Below are 23,803 nucleotides of genomic sequence, written 5' to 3'. Positions count from 1 at the left end.
TTCAGCATGAGCACTGATGATTGTTTCAGAACAATTCAGACAGAGTATTTCAGATTATAGTTCAAGACAGTAAAATTTGCACGGAATGCGCTTTTTTCATTAGCAAAAAATGTTACAACAATAACAGACAGGAAGCTGTATAATTTATTCCGAAGGTAAATAAAAACCTTTTATCCTTGCAACTCCTAACCCTCAATTTGCCTAACAATCTTCTGTTTATGAGGGAGGCAAAAACTGGAATTCTCTCTATTACATTTGATACAAATCCAAAAACATGAAGTTCTTCTCAGGTTTTGAATTTCTGTGAGATCTTCTCCATACCTTCCCTGCAATCTCCGACAACCCTCTTTGCCCTATCCGCAATGGTTGACCCAATTACACATGCATTCTCCTGGAACCCATCTACAGATTTTGTAGCACTAGAAACTGTAGAGGTCCACAACTGTTTACAATGTTTAGAACCTTCAGCTGCCCTCTGCTTTAAAAGAGAGATTAAAGAGACTATCCTTTGAATTAGATTATTGATAACAGCAGAAGATCTAATTTTCATCTCAGCAGCCATCGCTTTGAGCTTCTGTATGAGCGACCCTGCTCTGTTGATTGTCTCATCAACAGGAGTCTCTTTTCCAGGAGTAACCCATGTTATTCCAGCTGAAGCATCATCTTGGAGATCCTCATCAACAACAACTTTGATGCCTTGCCGCTCCCACCGGTCCCTGGCCTCCTCGAGTGCTTTGGCTTGCTCCCTGGCTCTTTTAGCCTCCTCCTCTGCCCAAGCCCTGGTGAACAGATGTTCCTCAGGTGTCACTCCATTGAAAAATAAGTATCTCTTGAGATGATAAGGAATAGTTAGTTTGACTAGAACAAATATAAAACACTTACATGCATCTACATACTGGAGTTTCTCATGGCAGTGAAATTTTGTGATTGGTAAAGTGTACAATTAATCAAAATTGAGAAGGAAAAGAAGAGCTACTAAAGTCAAATGATGCATGAAATTGGGTACTAGTAAAATTATTCTTGTTACCTTCCTATTGTAACCTGTCACCACATACCTAATCATATATATGTTGTTTTGTTTTATGTGGGCCTGAGAAGTGAAAATATTAAAGGTTACATTTGCTCAACTATGCAATACAGGACTATCCAGTTATGGAAGATAGAAGACTGCAGTTACCAGTAAACTAATCACCTCAAGAGCCAAAAAGATATACAAAGGAACAAAAAGAAAACCAACAGCAACATACTATAGTTTGGTCTACCTTCCTTGTAATATTCGCCAAATTTTTTTTCTTGGAGGTTAAAAATTGCTATCTTTCTGAGGAACCTCCACTTACATTTTCAGGTTTTTTCTTTTTTCTAGATAACCTAAAATTGCTATCTTTCTGAGGAACCTTCATTTACATATTCATGTAAATCTTTGAGACCATCTATTTTGCACCATAGGGAAATAGTCAACTCCTTCTAAGTCTGCCATCCTATAGAGTCAAATGTTGCTAAGTTTCTACAATGCAAGCTCATGATATACCTTTTCACATGACACATAACACATGCATATCCAAACAGAAGGAGAAGAAAGAAAAAAAATCTAGGAACGTACATTCGACTAAATTTGTCTCCTCAACCCTTTACAGTAGGTAGTGTTTGTTGTTGATAAAGAACCAGGAATGCTAACAAAAGAATTCATTGTGCATGAAAGAAACTTTTTTACATACCATTAAGTAAATAATTGAACAATAGATTAATATGATCATGCTGTCAGATTAGATAAACAGAAAGAATAAACCTAATTGCCACTATAAACCACAACAAATTCATAGTAGATAAGTTTCACCTGGCCATGGACAAAGCTTTCCTCTCAACTTCAAGCTCATATTGTAACTGCACAATCATCTTGTTCTCATTCTCAGCTTCCTTCAGAAGTTTGTTAATCCTCTCCTTCTCAAAAGATATCTCCACCTTATTGCTCATGAGGCTTTGTAACTGCTCCTCCACCTCATGCCTTAACCTCGAAAGGACTTCCATTTCAGATTCAACAGCAGCTCGGCCCCTGATCAGGACATTATTTTCTTCCTCTCTCTCTGCTCTTAATTTTTCCAATGCCACCCTAGCTTCTTCAGCCAATTTCTCTACCACTTCAATCTTTTCCCTTTCTTTTGCAAGCTCTTCCTCGAAGCTAGCATTAAGATCTTTCTCGACTTCAGCTACTAAAGCAGTATGTGCATCCACAGCAGTTTCCGCTAATGTTTCTGCCTCTATACGAGCAAGTTCCTCGCTGACAACATCCGCAGCATCACCAATTGAAAGTGCAATAGCAGCTTGTGCTTTGGTGACAGGTTTGCCAGGTTGGAAAAGTCTAGTATAACCTATGTCAAAATAACACATATCATTTTATTTCATAATCTAAATCCAACGGAAGAAGATAACACCATGTAAAAGAACTACCAAATGCAAGAGCTGTAATGCTCTGCTCTCCAGCAGCCAAGTCAGCTACCAGAGCAGGCCAAGCCTCTGGGTTTATTTTATCAATGTCTATATAGCCAGAAGACTGGTAGAAAACCTGTCCATATAAGAGGACATATATTAGAGAAAGGTATAGAAAGAAACTGAGGAAAAATATTCAATCTTTTCCTTACTTTTCTGTCAACTTCTGGTAGTTGCCTTTTCTCTAAAGCCATCTTCCAAGTGACAAGATCTTGACGTGATAAGGGACTGTAATGTGTATAATTTGGCAGAAGAAATTAAAAGATAAGGTAAAGATAAAAAAAGTCATATTGAAAAAAACATGATCACCTGTCAGGAGAAAAAAGATTATAATCCTGCTGTCCACCGACACAGACATTATAATCAGATCTTGAAAGTTTACTAGAAATCAGTCCGGCTTCTGCCAAGCCTAAGGTAATCAATGTAACAAGAAACATTGCATCAAATTAAATGTACTAAAATATCATTTTATTTGCATAATTTCCAGAACCTAATGTGTTTAAGTAGATAATTAAGCATCAAAAGCAATTTCATACCTTGAATGTATGGAAATTCAGGATCTTCAGGAGTGACATCATCAAAAGCAAGTTCAGTGATGTGCTGAACATACATTGCTGGATACACTTTTGAGCTTGTGTTCCTATTCAGGAAAGGATACAAAGTAATTTATTATCATCAAACAACTGAGAATGCACGCACTTTTATAGATTTGTTCATATTTGTTTTAACATGTAGAATGCATAAAATGTTGAACTTCCCTATCCAAGCGTAGACATGAGCAAGAAGTTGATGGAGAATGTCCAGCCATGCAATCCAGTAATTGGGTTTCACCGGAGATCACCATTTGTCCTAATATTCCTAAAGTAGAGGATTCCATGCTAGTTGGCCTTTCCTTGGCCCATCTTCTTCTATTCCTGACCTCCACTAGTCATGCCTCTTATCATCCACAAAAGGATGTCACCCTTCCAGAAACTTGGTGTCCTAAAGGGACCTAGTCCGACATTATGAGGTTGGAACATTAAAACATGGTATGGAGTTCTGGATGATGTGCAGGAAATTAACTAGTTTTGTTTAGTTATGTCAAGATTAATGTTCCTGCAAGCTACAGCTTTGATCAAATCAAAATTAGATAGTTCTGAGGATTAGGAGAAAACTCGATGGACAGAGAAATGCATCTTTAAACATCGTGTTGAAGGAAAAGAGACATATTATAAAGAATTTTCTAAACTGAACCTGTGTACGACAATATACTACAGGTTGCCGAGCCACTTCGTTCCCATATTTATATGTAAAAGTTTGGAAAGAAATGTACCTTGAAAGAGCACTACTTGCCACCACCAACCAACGAGCATATTCACGACGAGTACATAAATCACCTGGTTGAGCATCTGGTTCAATAACCTAGAATAGAACAAGATCATTTTTGGATTCCAGCAATTATCTTGGAAAGTATAGATAAAATAAGTATGTATCATATTTTATACTCTATCTCAGTGGCAAATACAACAACATTGTTCTAAAAACCAGGCCTCCATGGCAGTCCACACCATGCTACTTTTGTGGCAGTTGGGAATGGAATACTGGGATAGAATAGCTGGCATTGCAGGTTTTTGCAGCCACCATGGCAGGTTATAACTATTCCAGCATATTAAGTTTTTTAATTTATTAGATGACTTGTATCCACTATTACAATTAAGAACTAATATAAAGGTGCCCACATAGCTCCTCTAAGTTTTTTTAATGTTTCTTTAAGCTACCAAGCAAAGAATGAACATGGGAATGAAAATCATCCTGCAGAGGAGAAAATTGGAGAAAAAGAAGATCTAGCAAACCATGGAGCAATTAAAGTAAAAGTTGGGAAAATTTCTTAAATTAATAATTAATATGGTATAAAACATGTCCTGCCAAGTATCTGACTGCAAGAATTTCCTATAGTCAGGGTTGTAGACGATCTATGATCTTCCTCAATAGACCACACAAACAATTATAACATAACTCCTGAGCATTGAAAAGGTGGAAGTTGATTTACTAAAATAAGGAGGGAGTGGATACAGAAGTTTCGGTGACACTACAATATTTCAGCTCTGACATGAAGTAGGAGAAGGGAATCCATCAGATAACATGATGAATACAACAACAAAAACAACAACCAAGCAACTAGTTGCAACTTCCAACTATACAATCTGAAAAACCGAGCAGTATTACTGGTTGATAGTAGTGATTTAGTTTTATGTAATATAGGCAATTTAGAAAAGGTAAATTAGAAGAATTTCTTGAGACCTGCTTTGACTTTGTGGCCCACAACCCACTAGGCCACAAAAAATCCACAGGTCCCATGTACTCAATGAGCGCATTTTTGACATTGTACAACAAATATAGTCTTGGAAAATTAGAGATTGAGAAACATCAATATTCAAAACCAGTTCTAACTAGAAAATCTTCTAATATTTACAAAGCATGGTTCAGAAAGCTGCATGAAGAGGATTTTTCTAGATGAAATACATGAGGAATGTCATCTGTCTGCAATAGACCGCTAAACTATACAGAAGTACCTTCAGAACTTGCAGTGCTGCCAATGCTTGCGTCTGAGCTTGGTCAACTACAGCAGGAACCAGAACTTTTCCAGGAGGTACCTTTAGATCTGTAGAGAGCAGAGAGGGAGCAGGGATGCCAGCATTGCAAAAAGATCCGTTGGGTGTTATAGTATCTTCATTTTCCTTTAGATCTGAATCTGGCATATTTTGTGTTACAATTTGCCCATTTCCTGACAATTCACAGCCTTCTAGAGGTGAACTGATTGTGTCATCTGGAAGCGCCAATCCCTCATGTAAAACAAAATCTGAGTTGTTAACCAATGTTTTGTCATATAATGAAGGATGAGAACAGCTAGCCTCAGGGGCAAGCTGTTGAACATCGTTCTGCTCAATGTCTTGATACTCTGACACAGGTCCTGAAGAATCAACTATATCATCTACAATAAAACCTGACTCGTGTGTTATTGGATTTGTTGTTAGCTTTTCCACCTGATGCTGGTTTTCAGAACCATTCAGAAGATTCAATGGAATTTCAGCATTTAACATATCATCTGGAGTTAAATCTCCCTTCTGATTATCAGTTATAAGATCTCCTGAACCAGTGGTGGTACCAGAAGACATGTTGCTGTTTGAATCTCTCAAAGGTATATCAGATGAGACGACAACTCCATGTCCAGTGTTTTCAGGTAAGATGGAAGCAGAGACATCAGGTACCACAATGTCACTAAACTCTGGGGTAATTGGCTCATCTTCCTGACTTCCAGTTTCATGAATGACATTAATGTCATCATCAGCAGGTTTAGTGTTTTGTATGATAGAAGGCTCTTCGTGTTGTATACTATCAGATGTGCTCTGAGCAGAAGCTTCATTGATTTTGACAAGAGGAAGGTCAAAACTTTCACCTATCTCATTCTCCAAATGATTGCCAATTGATTTGCTGTCATTGTTTGATGGCAAATCATAACATTCATCTCCAATCTGATCACATTTAAAAGTACTGCCAGAACTAATTAAAACTTCCTGCTCACTTGTTAATGGTTCCATTTGTTGTTTTGCTCCTGCACATATGAAACAATGAAAACATGTCCCAGGCTTGACTAAGCAAGTTGGTGTGATAGCTACTGACTACTGTGGTGCCACACCTCTTTACGTGACCACACACGCTTAAGAAGAAAACTATATTGCCAGGGCTATTTTTCAAGCACCAAATGCCTAACAAAAGTGCCATGGACTTAATAATAGTTGTGAAAGAACTTTGATAAAAATCTTGTTAAGTCCGCTACTAATGACAGTTAAAGCATCATGGTTAATTCAAAACCACTGCATGCAGTGGTAAGGGAAACTTCATACCAGAAGTGCTTCTGCTGCTGAGAGACAAGGCAGCAAATGAAACTCCTGCAACAAAAAAGACTCCAGCTAGTCCTGCTCCGAGAATCCCTGTAAGTGAACTACTACAGAAGTGTCATCACTCATCAGTACTCCAAGACCCTAGAAACCAAAAATCATTTAACCATGCACGTAATGCTGGGTGTTGATTATTTGACTTGGTAAGAAAAAATAGATAGTAGTCACTCTAACACATCAGCGTACATGAATGAACATGTTATTTTTGGTTATTTAAATTTGAAATGAAACATCAAATGTACTTGGCTAATAAAAGCATGTAGATGCAGCATATTGTCTTCTTCTTCTTCTTCTTCTTCTTTTCTTTTCTTTTCATTTCTTCTTCTTCTTCTTTTTTATTTTTTTGTTTTTGTTTTGTTTTTGTTTTTGTGTGGTGCTTTGTGACACTATATATCAAATGTAAGAATTTGAGAATACTATAGCACATACCAAGTAACTACCAAAATCAAAATGGTTCCACAAATTGACAAGGACTTATATATGATACATTTGCAGAGAAGTTCTGCAATTTAACTTCACTAAAACCTGATGTGTACTCAGATTGTAATAAAGAACTTCCATATAACATTCTCATAAATAGTATCCCTTTAAAAGGTGCAAACAAGCTGTAATGCAAGTACTAGCTGTATTAAGAATGATCTAAATTTGTATATATTTGATCAATCTTATGACACCTATGGAGCAGGAATTAAAAAGTTCTGAGCTGAGAAAATCAACAAGTTTATGGAGGCATATGCAAGTAATCCTTTGGAGCTGATTTTAACTTCAACAATATCTTTACAACGGTATTATACTATAGATCTCAAACGCATTTCAAGTGTCTGGTATTCATGTAGTCTAGAACTCTAGATTCATTCTGAATCTAAGATAGATATTCTAAATTCCAAGTCTCCAATGTTTAGGTTCATTCTTCTGTAGCAATGTGGAGTTTCATGAAATTTATACATGATGTATTGGTCAGGTAATTCCTGCTCTGACTTGAGACTAAACAATGTTCTCATCTTGTACCTGTCAAAGCTTTAGCCAAACTTATTGTAGCCAATTTGAAAAGAGGAGCAACTTACGGGGTTGCGTTTATTCAGCGGACCAAATTATATCTATAACGAGTCAAATAATTCTCTAGAATTTTTGGTTGATTTTGTTCAGTATCAACTTATTTTGGATTCTACTACGATTTGCACAGCCATATGGAAACTATACAAAATACATAGCTAAGAATACAGGACTTCTAGCTTATATTCATACCATCAAGTCTCGTATCCATCCATAAACTTCTACATCGTTTTCTCTAAATCAAGAAACGATTTTGTTCTATCCCACGGTATAAAAGGAAATTATTAGCGCACTGTTCAATCAAGAATCGAGCCAAAACTTTAACTCACCTCCATACCTGCTCTTCTTCTCAGAGTCTCCATCACCGCTCTCCGACTCGGACCACCCGGCGAAAGAATCCGGCGACCCATTAGATTTGACCCAAGCCGGCCCTCTGCCTCTATCACTCTTCTCAGATCCCGAGGCGAACGCCAGCCGAATCCGGCGATCGGACGGCCGGAATCGAATCCTGAGGAAGGCGGAGGAGGATTCCCGGCACCTGTAACCGAGATGTAGCTGAAGACAGCTGGGAGACGAGGGGACCGTCGACGACGCCATTCTCGTGACGAGGAATTCTAGGGTTTTCTCCGCGAAGAGGAAGGCAGAGAGGGAGGAAGAAGATAGATAATATGTTTAACGTGGGAAGAAAAGGACGGTTGAAAAAAGAAAAGAAATGAACAGTAGTGGGAGTTTTTACATATCAGCCATCCAAAAGTTCCAAAATATAATTTTTATAGTAGCATGCATATATTGCTCGTAAATATTTATTATCATATTCTATTGTTAAAAGTATCATAAAACTCTTATAAATAATACCACCATCAATTATAAAATATACATTTATTCATACAAAGTATCATATTCTTAGGCTATAGAGCAATAGTTTAGGTATATTTTTACATTATTTAATGGTAGCTGATATGATATAATTGATGAGATACTATATGTTACTTTCTTTGGTTTATTGTTACAAAAACTAGGATAAGGGAACTTATCGCCATGATGGGGTTATTCTTAAACATCATAAGAATATAGGATAGAGATATATATATATATATGAAAATATTATCTGGAAGTTATCTGTTCGTATTAATACTAAAAGAGTACAAAAGGTGGAGGGGGGAATTTTGGAAGTCTTGGAACTCGGGACACTACTTATTCTCGTCTCTTTATCCCTTCTATTATTCTATCCTGTCGATTGAGCAAGAATAGCGAAGGCATGAAAAGGGAGGTATATCTATGGATAAATGTGCACTGTATCTTATCTTAAGATTGGATAAATTAAATATGAAATATAAATAGGATTACATCTAAACCTTCTGAGCTATTGCTTATTCTTATATAAACTTTCTCATTTAATTTTTGTGACGCATTGATATGTTTGATTATGTAAAACCTTCAAATTATCTCTTTGTTAATTTTTCAACTGAAAAATATCATATAATTGTTACATGATTAATCTTAAGTTTTTTAATAATTATTTTACTATTATTTTAGGGAAAAAAGAGAAAAATAAAATAAAATAAAAGTACGATAATTATTTCATGTTTTCTATCAATGCTATTAAGGAATGTGAGATGTGAGAAATTAGATAGTTGAGAGGGGTCTCTCACATAAAATAAATCTTCTTAAAAAGATGGTCTAAAGAATTCACTAAAATTCAAAACCCATATTAGCTTAAAAAGAGAAGGGAAAATATAACGAAAAGGTAAAAAAAAAACAAAAGGGGGTAAACAATTGAGAAACGAGTTTTCAACAGATCTACTGCTCCCAAAATATATTATCTATTTCTAAGATATGATTTGTCTTCTAAGATATATTACTATGTAATCATTGTCTCAGAAAGTAATTTATGTCGTTTTACATTGCTGTTGTGGTAGTTAAAACAGTTTAAACCCAGATCAGTCAAAAAGTCAGAGAAAATATTAGATGAAGGCATCGGTTTGAAAGTTTTGTTCCAGTAAAGTATATTTCGAAACTAACTGATCTATCTACCTTTGTCTATCATTCGGCAAAAAATGACATGAAAACTCTTAACTCCCCACTAAGCACAAATGACCTTCCCCTGGCTTGGCATCCCAGTAGTATTGTCACTTCGAAGAACAAATAATAGAGACGAAAAGCACAACAGTCCAATAATAGAGAGGTCCCATAAAGCTTGGATAAATAACAGCAGCTTATACTTTCTGGTGGATCTTCAGTTAAATAGAAAAGGACTACTCCTGTAGATGGGATGAGTAGTCTCAAGCACTGTAATAATACACAATTAAAGGAGCTCTCATTGGGCACAAAACAGAGCAGATGACTATAAATGATTAAAATGAGAACAGTGGGTGATGAAGCAGGACATATAAGAACACAGATGTAAGCTAAGGGGCAGTTATATGTAACACAATGAGCTGAAAAATGCACAGGCTGGAAGAGTGAAGGGTGACTGGATCCGACAGTCGGAAGATCAAGAACTTAAAGCTTTTCCCAACTTGGAAAGTTATAGTTGCATCAAAGACGGACTGAAAGACTACGGATCCATGAAGGGAAAAGGTGGTCCATAAAATTTAACATCATCTCTGTGAGGCGAAAGCTAAAGGTACAAAAGCTTGGTCATAGACCTCAGAAAATACAAGGATGTTTAGCAGTGTTTGGTGGAGTTCAAAGGATATAATGTTTAAGGTCTTTCATTTCCATACCTTGCTTGCATTGAGAACATACTTCAGATTCATATCACTTACTAGGCTCAGTAGCTTCCGCTAACTCTTCACTCTATCAAGGTGCACAAGGCTTCTTTAGCTGTCACCTGGATCGGATTCAATACTTCAAACTTATAGAGGACAAAAAAGATGCATGACTCTCTCACCACAATTACTTGAGTATGTTGTGCATTAGTGGAAAAGATATGGTTAACCATTTAGCTTCATCTGACATGAATCACACAGTGGGATGACAGGTGATTTATGACAATTTCAAGCTTCATATACATTAGAGTAGTAAATGCTACTGTTGGTTGGGCTGAAATGTGCTCTAACATCAGATTGTCAATATTTGTTTCTAAGTTGATGGCGAGAACTTAGAGATTATCTATCCGCTGATGCCTCACTCTACCTGTAAGAATAACAACCTTAGTGCTTGGTTAAACTAAAATTAAAAATAAAAGATAAAGAAGGATGGAACTAAAACTGTATTGTCTGAGACATACCCATATCAACAATTCAAACTTGTTGAACGATGATACAATCTAACTGTTGCTTGACAAATCTACAAGTCAGGGAGGTTCAGAGTCCATACAAATTGCATTTGCAGCTCAGCTGTCTGATTCACACTAGCAGGAAAGACTGGTATGGAGATGCAAGTCCAAAATTGTCCTCCCGAAATTTGGCTTTTAAACTTGTTGCAGTATGAGTGCCATAGCTTTTTTCCTTTTAATCTCACAGAAAATGAGACTCACAATGCTCACAGTTTGTAAAAGTTATGCAAGCATTTGCCCCTCAGAACTTTCCACAGCCACTCCGCAGTTTACATGTTTTTGATTTGGCTAGTAAATTTTCTTGTGCAGCACAACGAGTAGCAATGTCAGGGGAATAGCAACCTTCACAATTATAGTGCAGACCAAGACTCTGCACTCTTTATAAAATTTGTATGCAGTTAAAGAATATGAGAACCTTTTCTCCAATTCGCAGCAGTATATGGTAACGAAAAGTCCTAATGGTAACAATACAAAGTTGTCCCAGTGACATGGTACTACTGTAATCTGCAAGCTGAGACGATGGATATGTATAGACTGGGAGATCAATTGCCTCTCCTGTGCAATATCTCGATCCATAATTATGTTCCCAATTTTCCATCTTCTGTACAATAGCCTCAGCGTAACAGGGAAAAGAGAAAAAGGAAAGACAACTATACAACTGCAGATCCTGCTATCTCCAGCCATTGCTTCCTTAACGTTTGGAGGTTTTCATATACAATTCAATCCTCAAAACATTAATTGCTGAAACTTTCAGTGCAGAGAACTGCAGGTTATGATGTGATCATTGGATAATATTCTCCCTGATCTGAAAAAGCACTTCTGAAATTCAATAACTTGGTAAGGTGAAAGCCACCTATTAAATGATTAATCAGAGAGTTTAGAAAAGAAACAAAAGAAAATATGAAAAAAAAAAAACTTAAGCAGAGTAAGATGACACCAAAGGTATCAGAATGGAAGCAATCACTCAAGAAGGTTCAAAAAAGAAAATTCCATAATTACTGTGAGCACATTTTTACATTGCAAAGTTGGTGATATATGTAGGTTATTTCAGAAACTCCAAAGAAAAAAAATTCAAGATTTCGTATGTTATAAAAAGAAACAACCAAGATAGGAACACCATATACCTTTTTATACTTCAGCAAATTGCAATGATATTTCATTATCGGAATCAAGGATGGCTGTGCCATAGGCAAGGCCTGCGCCAACTACCAGCTAGCATGGCATAGCACGGCACTTGCCGAAAGAGAGGGAGAGAAAAAGATGAGGGAGATTACTCATCTTTACTCTTCGTTGTTTGTCGTCGTCTGAGCTCGAGGCGCTGCTCGCACCAGAACTACAAGGAAGTCGATGGCGAGCGCTGACAATAAGCTCAACAATGAGTGGCAAATGGCAAAGACGAGCAACAACGTCAAACAGATTGCTGCTAAGAGGGGTGTCGTGCGGCACCCCTCGTGTCACGTGTTGGTATACCGCCAACACAATAAGTGCCAACTGGCACGACTATTGTTGGTCAGAATATTGGAAAAGGAACCAGCTTAAAAGAAAAAAAAAAGTTTATAATGAAATAACGAACAACATTTGTAGTAGACTCAATAAGTTGGGGAAAAGAGTGTTACCAAACCACTAATGCATCACTTATGCAGAATAAAGGCTATGATTGAAAGTCCAAAAACAGTTAATTTCAATTATTTAAGCAAAACAATGATAAAGACAATTAACAAAGCTCAGCAAGGAAGGAAAAAGGAGACAGAAAAGAAGCTAACTTACCAATATGAACTTGATGACAAAGACAATCTTCCATCCACAGCTTCATTGCTCAAGTTATTCCATGGATATTTTTGGCACAGTAAAACAGTCTGGTTTCTGAGCATCTAAAGATGAATGATACCGGATAGGACAGAGAAAATAATCCATGAAGGTAAAAAACAAGCCTTCCCTGGCTGCCAAACTCTTGCAAAATTAAGTACTATGTTTCCGTCCACGTGTTGGAGAATTAGGATTAGTGTCGAGTGATTGGTTCAGCATGTGATCTCTCAAGACTTGATGGGAGGCACGATCAGAAAGTGGCTGTCTATCAGAAGAATTCCAAACACGTCCGTATCCTATCATCCCATATTGAGGACACAAAATCTCAGCCTCAGAGGTCATCTTCTCCCAAAGGACAGGCGAGCCTTGTTGCAGACCTAGGAAAAGGTCAAGCGTTGGATCTCGAAATGTAATGCCACTAGGATAGAGATCATTTTGCAATCTTGATGAACTTGTGACACCCTCTTTATGGTGAGCTGAATGAATTAGATGATTGAATGGAATAGCACCATTACCACCTGTTGGAGGCGTGGAAGCAGCTGAGGTAGTTCTAGGGCTTGATATGGGAGAAGGAGACATCCTTCCATTAGCATGTTGTGGAGACCTCGATTTCTGCAGAGGACTTTGAGTTGGAGAGACTGGACAGGATAAATTATGTATGTGGACTTCGCTGCAGATTTATAGAAGTGGAGTCAGATTTTATATGTTAGGCTTTTGTCCAAAATAAGATGACCACATTAAGAGAATGCTGCAGTGCCAGTTAAAAAATCCTACACAAGGACAATGGGTAAAGTGAAAAACTTGAAGCTGGCAACAGTATTACATACACTATAATGACTAATCAAAGCTACAGAATATACTATTAGCTGGAATCGACAGTTTCAGGCTGAAGAGTGAACTAAACTAAGGACTAAATGTTCAGGAAACAAGTTGACACCATCATTTCTCTTTAAAGTGATTTGTCAATAGATGAGTTATCTGATTCGGAGTATTCGAATCAAAAAGTCTTGAGGAGACAAATGGAGGATGCACACACACACACACACAATATTTTTTTATCTGTATGTGTGTGTGTGTGTGTGTGTGTGTGTGTGGCACGTGCCATGCCGAGACCCAGCCCAGCGTGCCCCAGGCACACTGACATGCCTCTAATAGATTTGTTTGAGATTTTATACATATTTTTTATTTTAATTTATATATTCAAACATATATTAGAGTCTTTTATCTCTAGATAATATTTTAAATGACCAACTTTGTTAAAGTTATAGAAATAATCAAGTAGATATATAATTCGACACATACTAATTGAACACATTCATTAATTGACAATGGCTCAGTAAATTGTAGAAAAATAATATTATCAAATAATTCTACTTATGTTGAAATCTCAATATTGAAAATTTTGGTTTCAAATCAATTTATATGGAGTTAATATTACATATTCCTACACTAATATTGACCCAATTTAAAAGAATTTGATACATTAATTTTGATTTATTTTTAAACTTGGGGCAAATAATTTTTTCCTTTGATTCCTATATTGTAGAGAGTATTTTTCATAGATCAAGCATGAAAATGCTAGATCTATAATTCTATATAGGATGACTCTCACAAATAGTTGTTCTAACAAAATTAAGCTAGATCCATAATTTTCAGTCTCTTTATAATGTAATGGGTTTCAGGTGGCATATAGTGGGTGTTGTTCGATACTATACCCATATCAGATGATATGAGTTTGGCATGGACTGAAACGAAGGTATGCCGGTCGACATGGCTCAACAAGCCTGGCACGGCACAACCCGTGCCAGGCACCGGTAGCCCATCAACACGACAATCTTTAGTCAACAATACACATGCATAGATAGACACAATCTCAGACTAAGACACATGCAAATTTAAACACACAAATGCACAACATATAGATGTACATAAATAAACATATGCATCTGCATATAATATAAATATAATCCTATATTTGCAAGAAAATTGGCAGCAAAATTGATTAACTACTTGCTATAAGCCTAGAACTTCTCAACAAAAGAAAAATATTGAGATTGGGGAACTTTCTGTAGGTAATTGTGTAACTCTCCTACACAGTTATTTGTTTCCACATCACCATTAAGACAAAAGCAGATATTTCCCAAAGGCCTCATCAAGAATAAAAATAAATGCCAATTAACTGCAATGATCCTAATACTACCAATTGAGTAGATTGGCCTATCAAAAGAAGCTTTTATAAGTTGACGTGGCAAGGACTACTCTTTTCTAAAGTTCCTAGCAAAGCTAACCATTATTAAAGTGGATAAGAGCAATTGACTTTCGAGGAAGTTTCAAGTGAGCTTCAACAACAGCAAATGCAGATAAGCATTCTGATTCTACCACAACATCCACAACATAGTTTTTGGCATTTCCATGTCTAATAGATTCCATGCGCAATTTGGAGAAGCAACTACTATCATGCAAAAATTTATGTAATCTGTGCTTGCCCAGCCGATAACTTCTCACGTTCTATGAAAATTGCAAAATAAAACAAGTAGAAATGAGAAAATGCTAGATAATTTACCTGGGCAGTGCTACCAATTTTGCACCTCTCCTCTGTTGAATTGTCAGTCCTTCCATTCCCAAGGAAGAAATATTTCTTGAACGACCAGCACCCTGGAATATCGTGAGAGTAGTGCATAAAATGCCACAATAATTCAAAAGAAAAGCAAATAACTTACATTCTACACAAACCTAAACAGAGGAAAAATAATTAGCCAGGGAATATTGTTGATAAGAATATAAAAGAGATTTTTCAGAGCAAAGTCGGAAGAAAAAAAAAAAGAATACTGATAGTACTTGTATTAGCAAAAGAGACAATATCAATAATGTGCATAAATCTCAAATAAGATGAGCTGACCACATCAAACAAGAACAGTAGGAAGATATAGAGGGGTTAATTCAAAGGATGTATGTGAGGGAAACAAAATCTATTTAGGAAAATTAGTGAAGCTAAAATTAGTGAGGCATATTATATACTATAGACCAAAAAAAGGACAAAATTGTATGAAAAGTTGCTAAAAGAAACAAAAGAGGAGGCTCATAGGCAATGCTACGTCACTAAGAATGTGGATCAAAGAGTTTTAGTAAAAAGACAAGACATTAAGGAATGGTGACTTTTGACAAACTATACAATAAAAAATGTTGTATAGATCAGAGGTCTTGCCATGAAAACACCATTTCTCAAAATATACTCTTCTTAATGCATATCCTCTAGTGCATGCATGCGTTACTATTCTTCCTGATAATTGTGTCAATCAGAATTCAGAAGCAATAAGTACATTCCAAAAGATGCTTGTATATATCAAAACATTATGAACATTTAGTTTGTGATCACTAGCACAAGTAAGATGGCCCATCTTGCTGTTACATGCACCCTTCTACGAACTGCTACCTTATAAATTCTATCACATTATTAGTCATATACCCATGCGTAAAAAGGGAAAAATACGACTAAAATTGTCAAGCTTACAGCTTGAAAATCTAGAAATTCCAAATTAAAGAGCAAGAAGCAGAAAATCTTCATTACTTCGTTAAAGACAAACAAGTAATGCATGCAAATCATCTTCATGTCAGACAAACAATAATGCATGCAAATCATCTTCATGTCCTAAAAGAAATAGATGGTCAATAGCTCATCACAAACTAAATTGGTCTACTATGATCATTCACTTGTAGTAATAAAAAATATTTTTTAAGCATGTTGGAATTTAAGCTCAGATATCAGTAGCAAAATGAAAACTACCTTGGAATATGTTAGTTCAATCTTTCATGCCATTCAAAATAAGTAGGGTTTACATCCACCCACCGAATGAGAAGTGGCAGCCACAAAGAAGAATTATGTCCATTAAACTTGCATAATACAATCAGTAGATATGCAACTAATAGCAGATAAAGAGCCACATTCAATACTTTAAGTAGGATGAAACAAGATTAACAATCAAACAGATAATAAATATAAAGATATAATTACCTTAGAAATCACTCCACGTGTCCGACCATCAGAAGTTTCTGAAGGATCAGAAAAAACAATGGATCTTTCTAGCGAGGTTCCATTTTTGACAAATGGATGCTGCAAGAGATCAGCTGCAGTAGGACGTCTAGATGGTTCACGCTGCAGGCACTGTCTTACAAAATCTTTGCCCTTCTCTGAGAGATGATCTGGGATTGCTGGAAGCTCCTTGCTATTTCCAATCTTGAACATAGCTGCAATCTGTAGAACAGACATAGTCAACGAGATAAGCAGGATATGCAGAGGAAAATAAAGTAAACTTTTCAACAAATGATGGATCTAGCTAGATTCCTATGTTTCAACAAGTTTAAACTTTTCAAATAATATTAATAAAGAAAAATCATGAGCTCCAAGATTGTAGGTACCAACCCCTTCATACTGACTCCATGGTGGTTTTGAAGTGGCCATCTCCAGAACAGTGCATCCTAAGCTCCATATATCGACAGCAAGGTTACAGCCATTTGTGTTTTTTATAACCTGCAAATGTACTTGTTATGGAATTAAAAAGGAAGGATGTGATTTACAAAACAAAAGAAGTAAAGAAGTTAAGCATCCAAAGAGGTAGCTAGCAAGGATCTAAAACAAGATTACCTCAGGCGCCATCCAGTATGGGCTTCCTTTGGATGATAAGGGACATGATTGTCCAGTAATCTGAAACAATGTGCCAAATTAAGTGCAACATCTAAGTACAAACAATTTAAAGGTTCTTTCAATAAGGAACATAATTTTCAGAACAAAAGAGAGAGAGATATCATAATAGTAGAGAGATCATAACAAACAAAAACAGTTTGCAAAACTACTACAATCAAATATTTGATCCCCTCCTCCTGAAATGAATCATCTTATCCTCAAACTGCTATATATTGTGAGAAAATTTAGCTCTTGCCCATCTTCAACGCAAACTTGATCATCTGGCTATAATATGGGAATATCATACGTATTTTTTCCATCACTGTTTTATCCTGCAACTTTTTCCAAAAAATGGCATAACCTCTATGTATGCAATCTTCTTGTTTTCACTTTGAAGTCAAAATTCTCCTGCTACATTCAGTGAATCACTGACAAACATGCTGCAAGCTACACATTGCAGAACTCCCTCACTTCCTTCTTTACCCTTATTCTTCAATCTGTCTAAAATGAAAGTCTCATCAAGTTACATACACCTTCCATCCATTCGCATATGTGTGTTGCATTTGACACTTCAAAAACAAGTTTCAGATATATGACAGAATACACATTTCTCATCCCCCACCTACGTCCTCTTAGCAAATTGTCTAATTTACAAGCAAACCAGGTAAAAGCTCTTACTTTCAGTAGTAGTTCAGTTTCCATATCAGAGGATGTGATACTAAATCCTCCCCCTATTATTAAAAGATCTGTTAAATGATTTAACATTGTGGTCTCATTATTATTCAACATTTATTTGACTTTAACCTTCAACTGCTGTCTTCTCATCTCAAATATTCTCTGTTCCTCCTCTAACAACTAAGAGTCAAAATTCCTTCAATGCTTTAATTTCCTCATGTCTCAGCCACTCAAGCATTTTCATTCCTAGCCACTGCATGCAACCTACGAATACAGCACATAGATTGCAGTATCCCATCTATTTGAATGTATAAACCATGCCAGGTTTTATCCTCTCTTTTTAAAGTCTTCAAGAGCTAGTGGTGCTTTGTTCCTCTCCTGCTCAAGGATCCACCATTTAGCTCGTAGTCAGTTGCAATCTGTACATATGAGATAGAGTAGCCGAGCAGGTTCTAACTTCTAAGATCTATATTGTTATTAAGATAGAAGCCAATGGGCATGGGCAGGATATTCCAAAGAGCCCATTAACATATATTTATCAAGATATGTTGAAACAAAATCATGGGACTCAAACATATATTGGCATGAGAAACTCATTAATCTGCACATACATAAGAGCAGCATATGAATTTGAGTAGAATGTATTTACTTAAAAGTACCAGAAAAGACTAGTGAGCATATGAAGCTTACATGTTTTGCCATCCCAAAATCTGCCAGCTTAACACGACCATTTGGGTCTACAAGTATGTTTGCACCCTTAATATCCCTGCAAACTCAGAAAAATGCAATAATTAGAGGCAGACAACTTCCTAGGTAGCAAAACATTGCATGACTACAGGAAAACAAATGTAAATGATAGTGAGAATTTACAGAGTACCTATGGACAGTATTTTTGGCATGCAAATAAGCTAAGCCAGAAAGAATTTGCTGGGTATAGCTACGAATTGCTGGTTCCCCGAATTGTCCATACTCTTGGAGCAGTTTATGGATGGAACCACCAGAAACATACTCCAAGTATATATAAAGCCTATCATCTATCTGTCAGGAAAGTAATAATGTGATATCAAAACACCATAAGAACAAATAGAATATAACTACTCGATCTTTTCTGAAGTGAAAAGTTGATCATTATTTCACTCAAACCACAATATACTTATATATTTACATTTTTCTGTTCTTCCAAAGCATATTTAGTCAAATTTCTTACTTGAAAATCAACGACTTAACTACCACAGGAATGTTCCTGGCAAAATGATGTAATAAAGTATGGCTCTGATACCAAGATAGATCAACGGTTGTCAAGGGTTTTCCAAAGGCAATATCAAGGGATAGTCAAATAAGCAAATGAATAAAGGATTTACAGTTTGAGTTCATATCTAAACAAGGGCTGAAACTTTACAGTTTAATCAGACTTGTTCTATGTAGCTGGCAAGCAGTAGGATTCGTTGCTACTTATCATTTTTGAAGGAAATAAATTCAAAGTTAGTCAGTTATAGGACTAAATTGCTCCAGAACACAGGACTTGCAGTAGAACAGATTTTGCCAGACAAAATAGAATCATAACTCATAAAGCGGTGATTTTACTTGCTGAAATCTGATTTATCATCAAGGACGGTAGCAAAGGGGAATCACACAGATAAAAGAGCAGAGGAAAAGGGTTCTGGATAGCTGGAGTCACTCTGGAGGTGACTCACACTTGGCATGGTTTAATGACAAGAATAACTTTCTTTATCATAAGAATACCAGTAGCCAAATGAAACAAGGTTTACAAGCCTTTGTCCCAACTCTCTGGAATCATCTTATCTCCATTTGTTCCTTTTAAGGACCAAATATGCTCTAGCAATGCAAATGAATTGAACTTGGAAGTTGGAACCATGTAAAAGCAACAACTATAAACACAGAAAAACCGATGAGATAACCAATGGTAATAAGTAGCAACAATCTTGTTGGAGACAAGAACTAATACCATATCGGATCCATAATACTGTACTATATTAGGATGCCGCAAGCAGCTCAAAAGAGATATCTCCTGTCAAAAGAACCCAACTATTACCAAGGAGTTACCTAACCAAAGAAGAAAACAATTAAATGATGTTATATTTTCAGCTGTACGAAAAAAACTTACCTGCTCCAGTTGCTTTGCACTTTCTTTTGATTTAGCATCATCCGAGAAGAGGGTAACCTCCTTCATCGCACACATTTCACCACTCTCACTAGTTTAAATAAGAAAAAAGCAAAGCAAGAAATATATGATATTGAGGAACATAAGTTTCCATTGTAATTGGGAGAAGACGATAAAATCGCAAAAAAAGCTTTTAGAAAGTAAATATGACAAGATTAATTTATTCTAAATCATTAAAAGCTGATTTATAGCATATAAGCATTACCTGCTTGTGTTGTGAGGTAGATTTGTTGCACACCAATTACTGTTGTTGTTAAGGCCATGTTAGTCCTTATAGATTATCGATTCAACTTTCAAGCTATTATGGCCACATGTTTCTATCAAAAGTCTTCAGATGCCCTATGACAGTGGTCCCCTAATAGATCAATAGCGCCATGCCATTAAATCTAATGAACTAACTGACTAGGAATCACACAACTTTACATTTTTAGACTAAGACAGGAGAGTGCCAGTAGTTTGTGCAGGACAGACATTTGGTTTCTACATAGGGGAATTAAATTTTGGGTATTGTTTATTATTTTTTACCTTTTTTGAGGAAAGAGGAATAACATTTTCTCTAAGATTCAAAACTTTTCCCTGAAGCTATTCAAATTTGACTTATTCCTATTATGTTCCCTTGTTTGCATGTTTTTCGACTTCTTATAACCAGTGATTAAGAGAGTATTTCATTAATATACTCAGTGCAGAACTCATATCTTCTTGTGTTAACCACCAGCATAATGCATGTGTTATGACAGGGAAACTTAACAGTAGTTTTAAAAGATATAGAAACCAATGAATGAAAAAAAATATATCAAAACTCCCTAGGAGGCATGAGGCAAGCATACCTATCGAAGCCAACATAAACATGGCCAAATGTACCTCGACCAATCAACTTCCCCTTCTTCCAACGTGATCCAGGGCCTGCGGTATTATCTGCTTTGCCAGGACTACGAGGCATAGATAGAGGGCCATTTGATGCTGAGTTATTAGGAGGGAAAGGACTCTTAGTAATCCTTATTGGCGGAAGCATCAGTTGATGGGTGTGCTTCTTCCCCTCATCACAGCGACTTGTTGGTGATTCAGGTGCCGTCCCTCCAGCCCGTGGATGCAGTGGAGAGACAGTTCCACTGTGTATCCTAGAGCTAGGGCCAGGGCTTGTCATTCTTGGGCTAGGTATGGGAGAACACTCTGCGCTACCCCTGCTGGTTTGCCAGAATAACTGGCTCAGCATATCTCCTCCCACTGAATTATGCCCAGACGTCTGACCTGAACCTGGACTAGAGCACTGACCAGATCCTAGGAAAGTTACATCTGCATAAGGCTTCACTGCCCAAAAAGCTGACATTTGAATTTGATCGAGGATTCTTTTAGGACTTCTAGAAGGACTCGAAATTGAACTATCTGGGGCACTTCCAAGGGAAGCCTGCTGAGGATTTTGTATGTTGGACCTCTGATTGTCAAAAAGCCCCTTCTTGGGTGATGTGGAGACCTTTTGGTTACTAAGAAAAGTATTAGTGGGCTTCACTGTCTCTCTCAAGTTCTTTTGAGTTACGGCAACAAACTGATCTTTGCGCACAACACTTCAAATTGGGACAATGAAATAATGTAAGGTACAACATTATAGTGAAATAGCAAGCACAAAATGACCAGCAACACGTCATTTAGATTTTCATCAAGCTATACAGAATTTACCTGGAACGGTTGTTAGTAATAGTTTTATCTCTATGTCCATTTTCGATATCATTGCCTATAGGGCTCTGAAGCTGAGAATCTGCTGGATCATCACTATCGAAGGAACAATTGCTAGAAACTGAAGCAATAGCCAAGTTTCCATCAACATCCATTGTAGTTGGTCTTTTCGTAACGTGACTAGGAGTAGAAAGTGGCAAAAGCAGTTGTGGTGGCTTTCCCCGCTTTTCCAATTTGGGCTTTGACGTACTGACTTCAGATGATGTGCGTGTTATACGTGGATGCAGCCCAGGAAGAGGAAGTGGCTGGGAAAGTGGCCTATCGGCAAAACTTTGACAGCGAGAAACTTGATTAGTGGGTGATGTTGAACGTGATTCTGCTCTAGATAAGGATCCTTTCTCTGATCTTGCCTCCCTGTTGCGTCTTCCAACCGCCCCAGATTTCGTGTTTTCTTTCTGTGGAATTGGACTAATAAATCGATGCAATGTGTCGATGAAATTTTCCTTAGTTTTCTTCTTTGCATCTTTAGAGGACAATTTCCCCCACAATGATGGCATCTTAAAAGCCAAAAGTACTTTTAGCCCAAGTTACAATTTACCAAGGAGTTACTTAAACTATCAAAACTCATAAGTTAGCATGAGAGCAATCCAGGGGTTTGCCTGAGGTAACAGTCTGTTTGTTGTGTAATGAATCCACAAGAAAAAGGACTTCAAATATGGGAAGCCCTCCAAACAATAAATGAGTCATCATCTAATTTCCTCACTTCTCACATTCCACCTACTCTCTTTTTTGACCTGAAACAAAAGGCAATTACAATACCATTAATAGACAAGCAACAATATGACTAGACAGTTCATAAGCATAGAAGAGTGAATTCTTACACCTATACTATATGGAAGTAATAACTGGTTGTGAGTAAAAGCAAGAAAAGCATCATTCAAGAAATTCTTCTCAAGTTCAAACCACCCATGCCTGCCAATCTCAAACTTCCTTTTTACAGGTAAAGACAAGACATATATTGTAGGGATCAATTGTAGCGCCATTCCAGGGCAGGTAGATTATTTTTCAGAGGTATTCAAATCTGTAATGCCTAAGAAATGATTCTTCCCCTCACCGCACCACAGCATGTACTATATAGAGAAGCCATCATCAAAAACCACCACTCAAACTTGTTATGTAGCATTTCCTTGAAGAAAATTTAAGCCAAATGAATGAACTTTTCGCTTCATTAGGCACTTCATTCATCACTCACGATAGTTCTACATTAAATCTACCCAGACAGATGAACGTCAAATTATGTAAATAGAGTTCTACCAAATATCCCTATAAATGAGTACATAAGCAAGTGAAACGGATCAGAGCCCTCTCAAGATTGCAGATCTGGACAAACTCAAAACAAAGAAAAGACCGAAAAAAATCCATAAATTTCCCAATAAATGTTGCTTAACTCAATTAGATAATCACGAGCTCACCTCTAGAAACAAATGGCTCACTAATTTTTCCCGTAATCCTTCGATTTCCTCTCAATCGTTGAATCAGCTCTTCCGACAACTAGATTGAGAGCTCCGAAGGTCCAGCTCGCGACAGGAGTGAGAAATGGAGAGGTACGAGGCTAGCCTAAGACACTACAAAGAACCGAGAAAGCGAAGGCGAAGACCGAGTCTTCGAGCTCAAAGAATTCGAAAGCGAGAGGCCTCGAGAGGGAGACTAGAGGAGACGAAAGAGAGGCGAAAAGGAGAAGGAAAAAAAGAAAGGGTTTGAATAAAGAAGCCCGAGAGTAGAGTAGAGTTAGAGTAGAGTAGAGTAGAGTTAGAGTAGAGTAGAGAGACTTTTACTTCTCTAGAAACGAAATCACCCTTAAGATAATTATAAAAAAAATAAACGTAATAATTAGTATAAATAAATAAATAAATAAAATGTACTTTTTCCTCCGAGTCGCTCTTTTATAATGCTATTACTTGGCAGAGACAACCAATAGTTGTAAGAATAACGTCATTAGTGCTTAATCATCGAGCTTAGCTGTTATTTAACTT

General features: G+C 36.8%; 2 protein-coding genes across 9 annotated transcripts; both read right to left on the bottom strand.

The window, feature by feature from the left end:
- Positions 1-54: 54 nt before the first annotated feature.
- Positions 55-8,153, bottom strand: LOC140764555 (uncharacterized). Of its 6 annotated transcripts, none has more exons than XM_073103168.1 (10): positions 7,805-8,153; positions 6,369-6,455; positions 5,037-6,076; positions 3,797-3,885; positions 3,021-3,124; positions 2,794-2,893; positions 2,637-2,712; positions 2,446-2,560; positions 1,835-2,366; positions 55-779 (listed from the first exon to the last, which is right to left on the bottom strand). In XM_073103168.1, the coding sequence occupies exons 1-10, from the start codon at positions 8,070-8,072 to the stop codon at positions 287-289; spliced, it is 2,904 nt and encodes a 967-aa protein (XP_072959269.1). In that variant the 5' UTR covers positions 8,073-8,153; the 3' UTR covers positions 55-286. The 6 variants fall into 6 exon arrangements, with proteins under 6 accessions (XP_072959269.1, XP_072959266.1, XP_072959268.1 ...); XM_073103165.1 differs by having other exon boundaries at positions 6,369-6,469; positions 7,813-8,153; XM_073103167.1 differs by having other exon boundaries at positions 6,369-6,466; positions 7,813-8,153.
- A 1,339-nt stretch (positions 8,154-9,492) lies between these two features.
- Positions 9,493-23,529, bottom strand: LOC140764762 (mitogen-activated protein kinase kinase kinase YODA-like). Of its 3 annotated transcripts, none has more exons than XM_073103502.1 (14): positions 23,243-23,529; positions 21,774-22,564; positions 20,927-21,661; positions 20,043-20,130; positions 19,884-19,946; positions 18,795-18,955; positions 18,608-18,683; positions 17,204-17,263; positions 16,982-17,089; positions 16,574-16,813; positions 15,125-15,216; positions 12,523-13,231; positions 10,708-11,574; positions 9,493-10,613 (listed from the first exon to the last, which is right to left on the bottom strand). In XM_073103502.1, exons 2-12 carry the CDS (start codon positions 22,325-22,327, stop codon positions 12,715-12,717), a joined length of 2,694 nt encoding a protein of 897 aa, XP_072959603.1. In that variant the 5' UTR covers positions 22,328-22,564; positions 23,243-23,529; the 3' UTR covers positions 9,493-10,613; positions 10,708-11,574; positions 12,523-12,714. The 3 variants fall into 3 exon arrangements, with proteins under 3 accessions (XP_072959603.1, XP_072959600.1, XP_072959601.1); XM_073103499.1 differs by having other exon boundaries at positions 9,494-10,613; positions 10,708-11,608; XM_073103500.1 differs by having other exon boundaries at positions 9,494-10,613; positions 10,708-11,560.
- Between the last annotated feature and the right edge of the window lie 274 nt (positions 23,530-23,803).

Source organism: Typha angustifolia, chromosome 8 (genome assembly GCF_048772165.1).
Source record: "Typha angustifolia cultivar Huaian chromosome 8, ASM4877216v1, whole genome shotgun sequence".
In the NCBI taxonomy this organism is placed as follows: domain Eukaryota; kingdom Viridiplantae; phylum Streptophyta; class Magnoliopsida; order Poales; family Typhaceae; genus Typha; species Typha angustifolia.
This window is presented reverse-complemented; position numbering and strand designations above follow the sequence as displayed.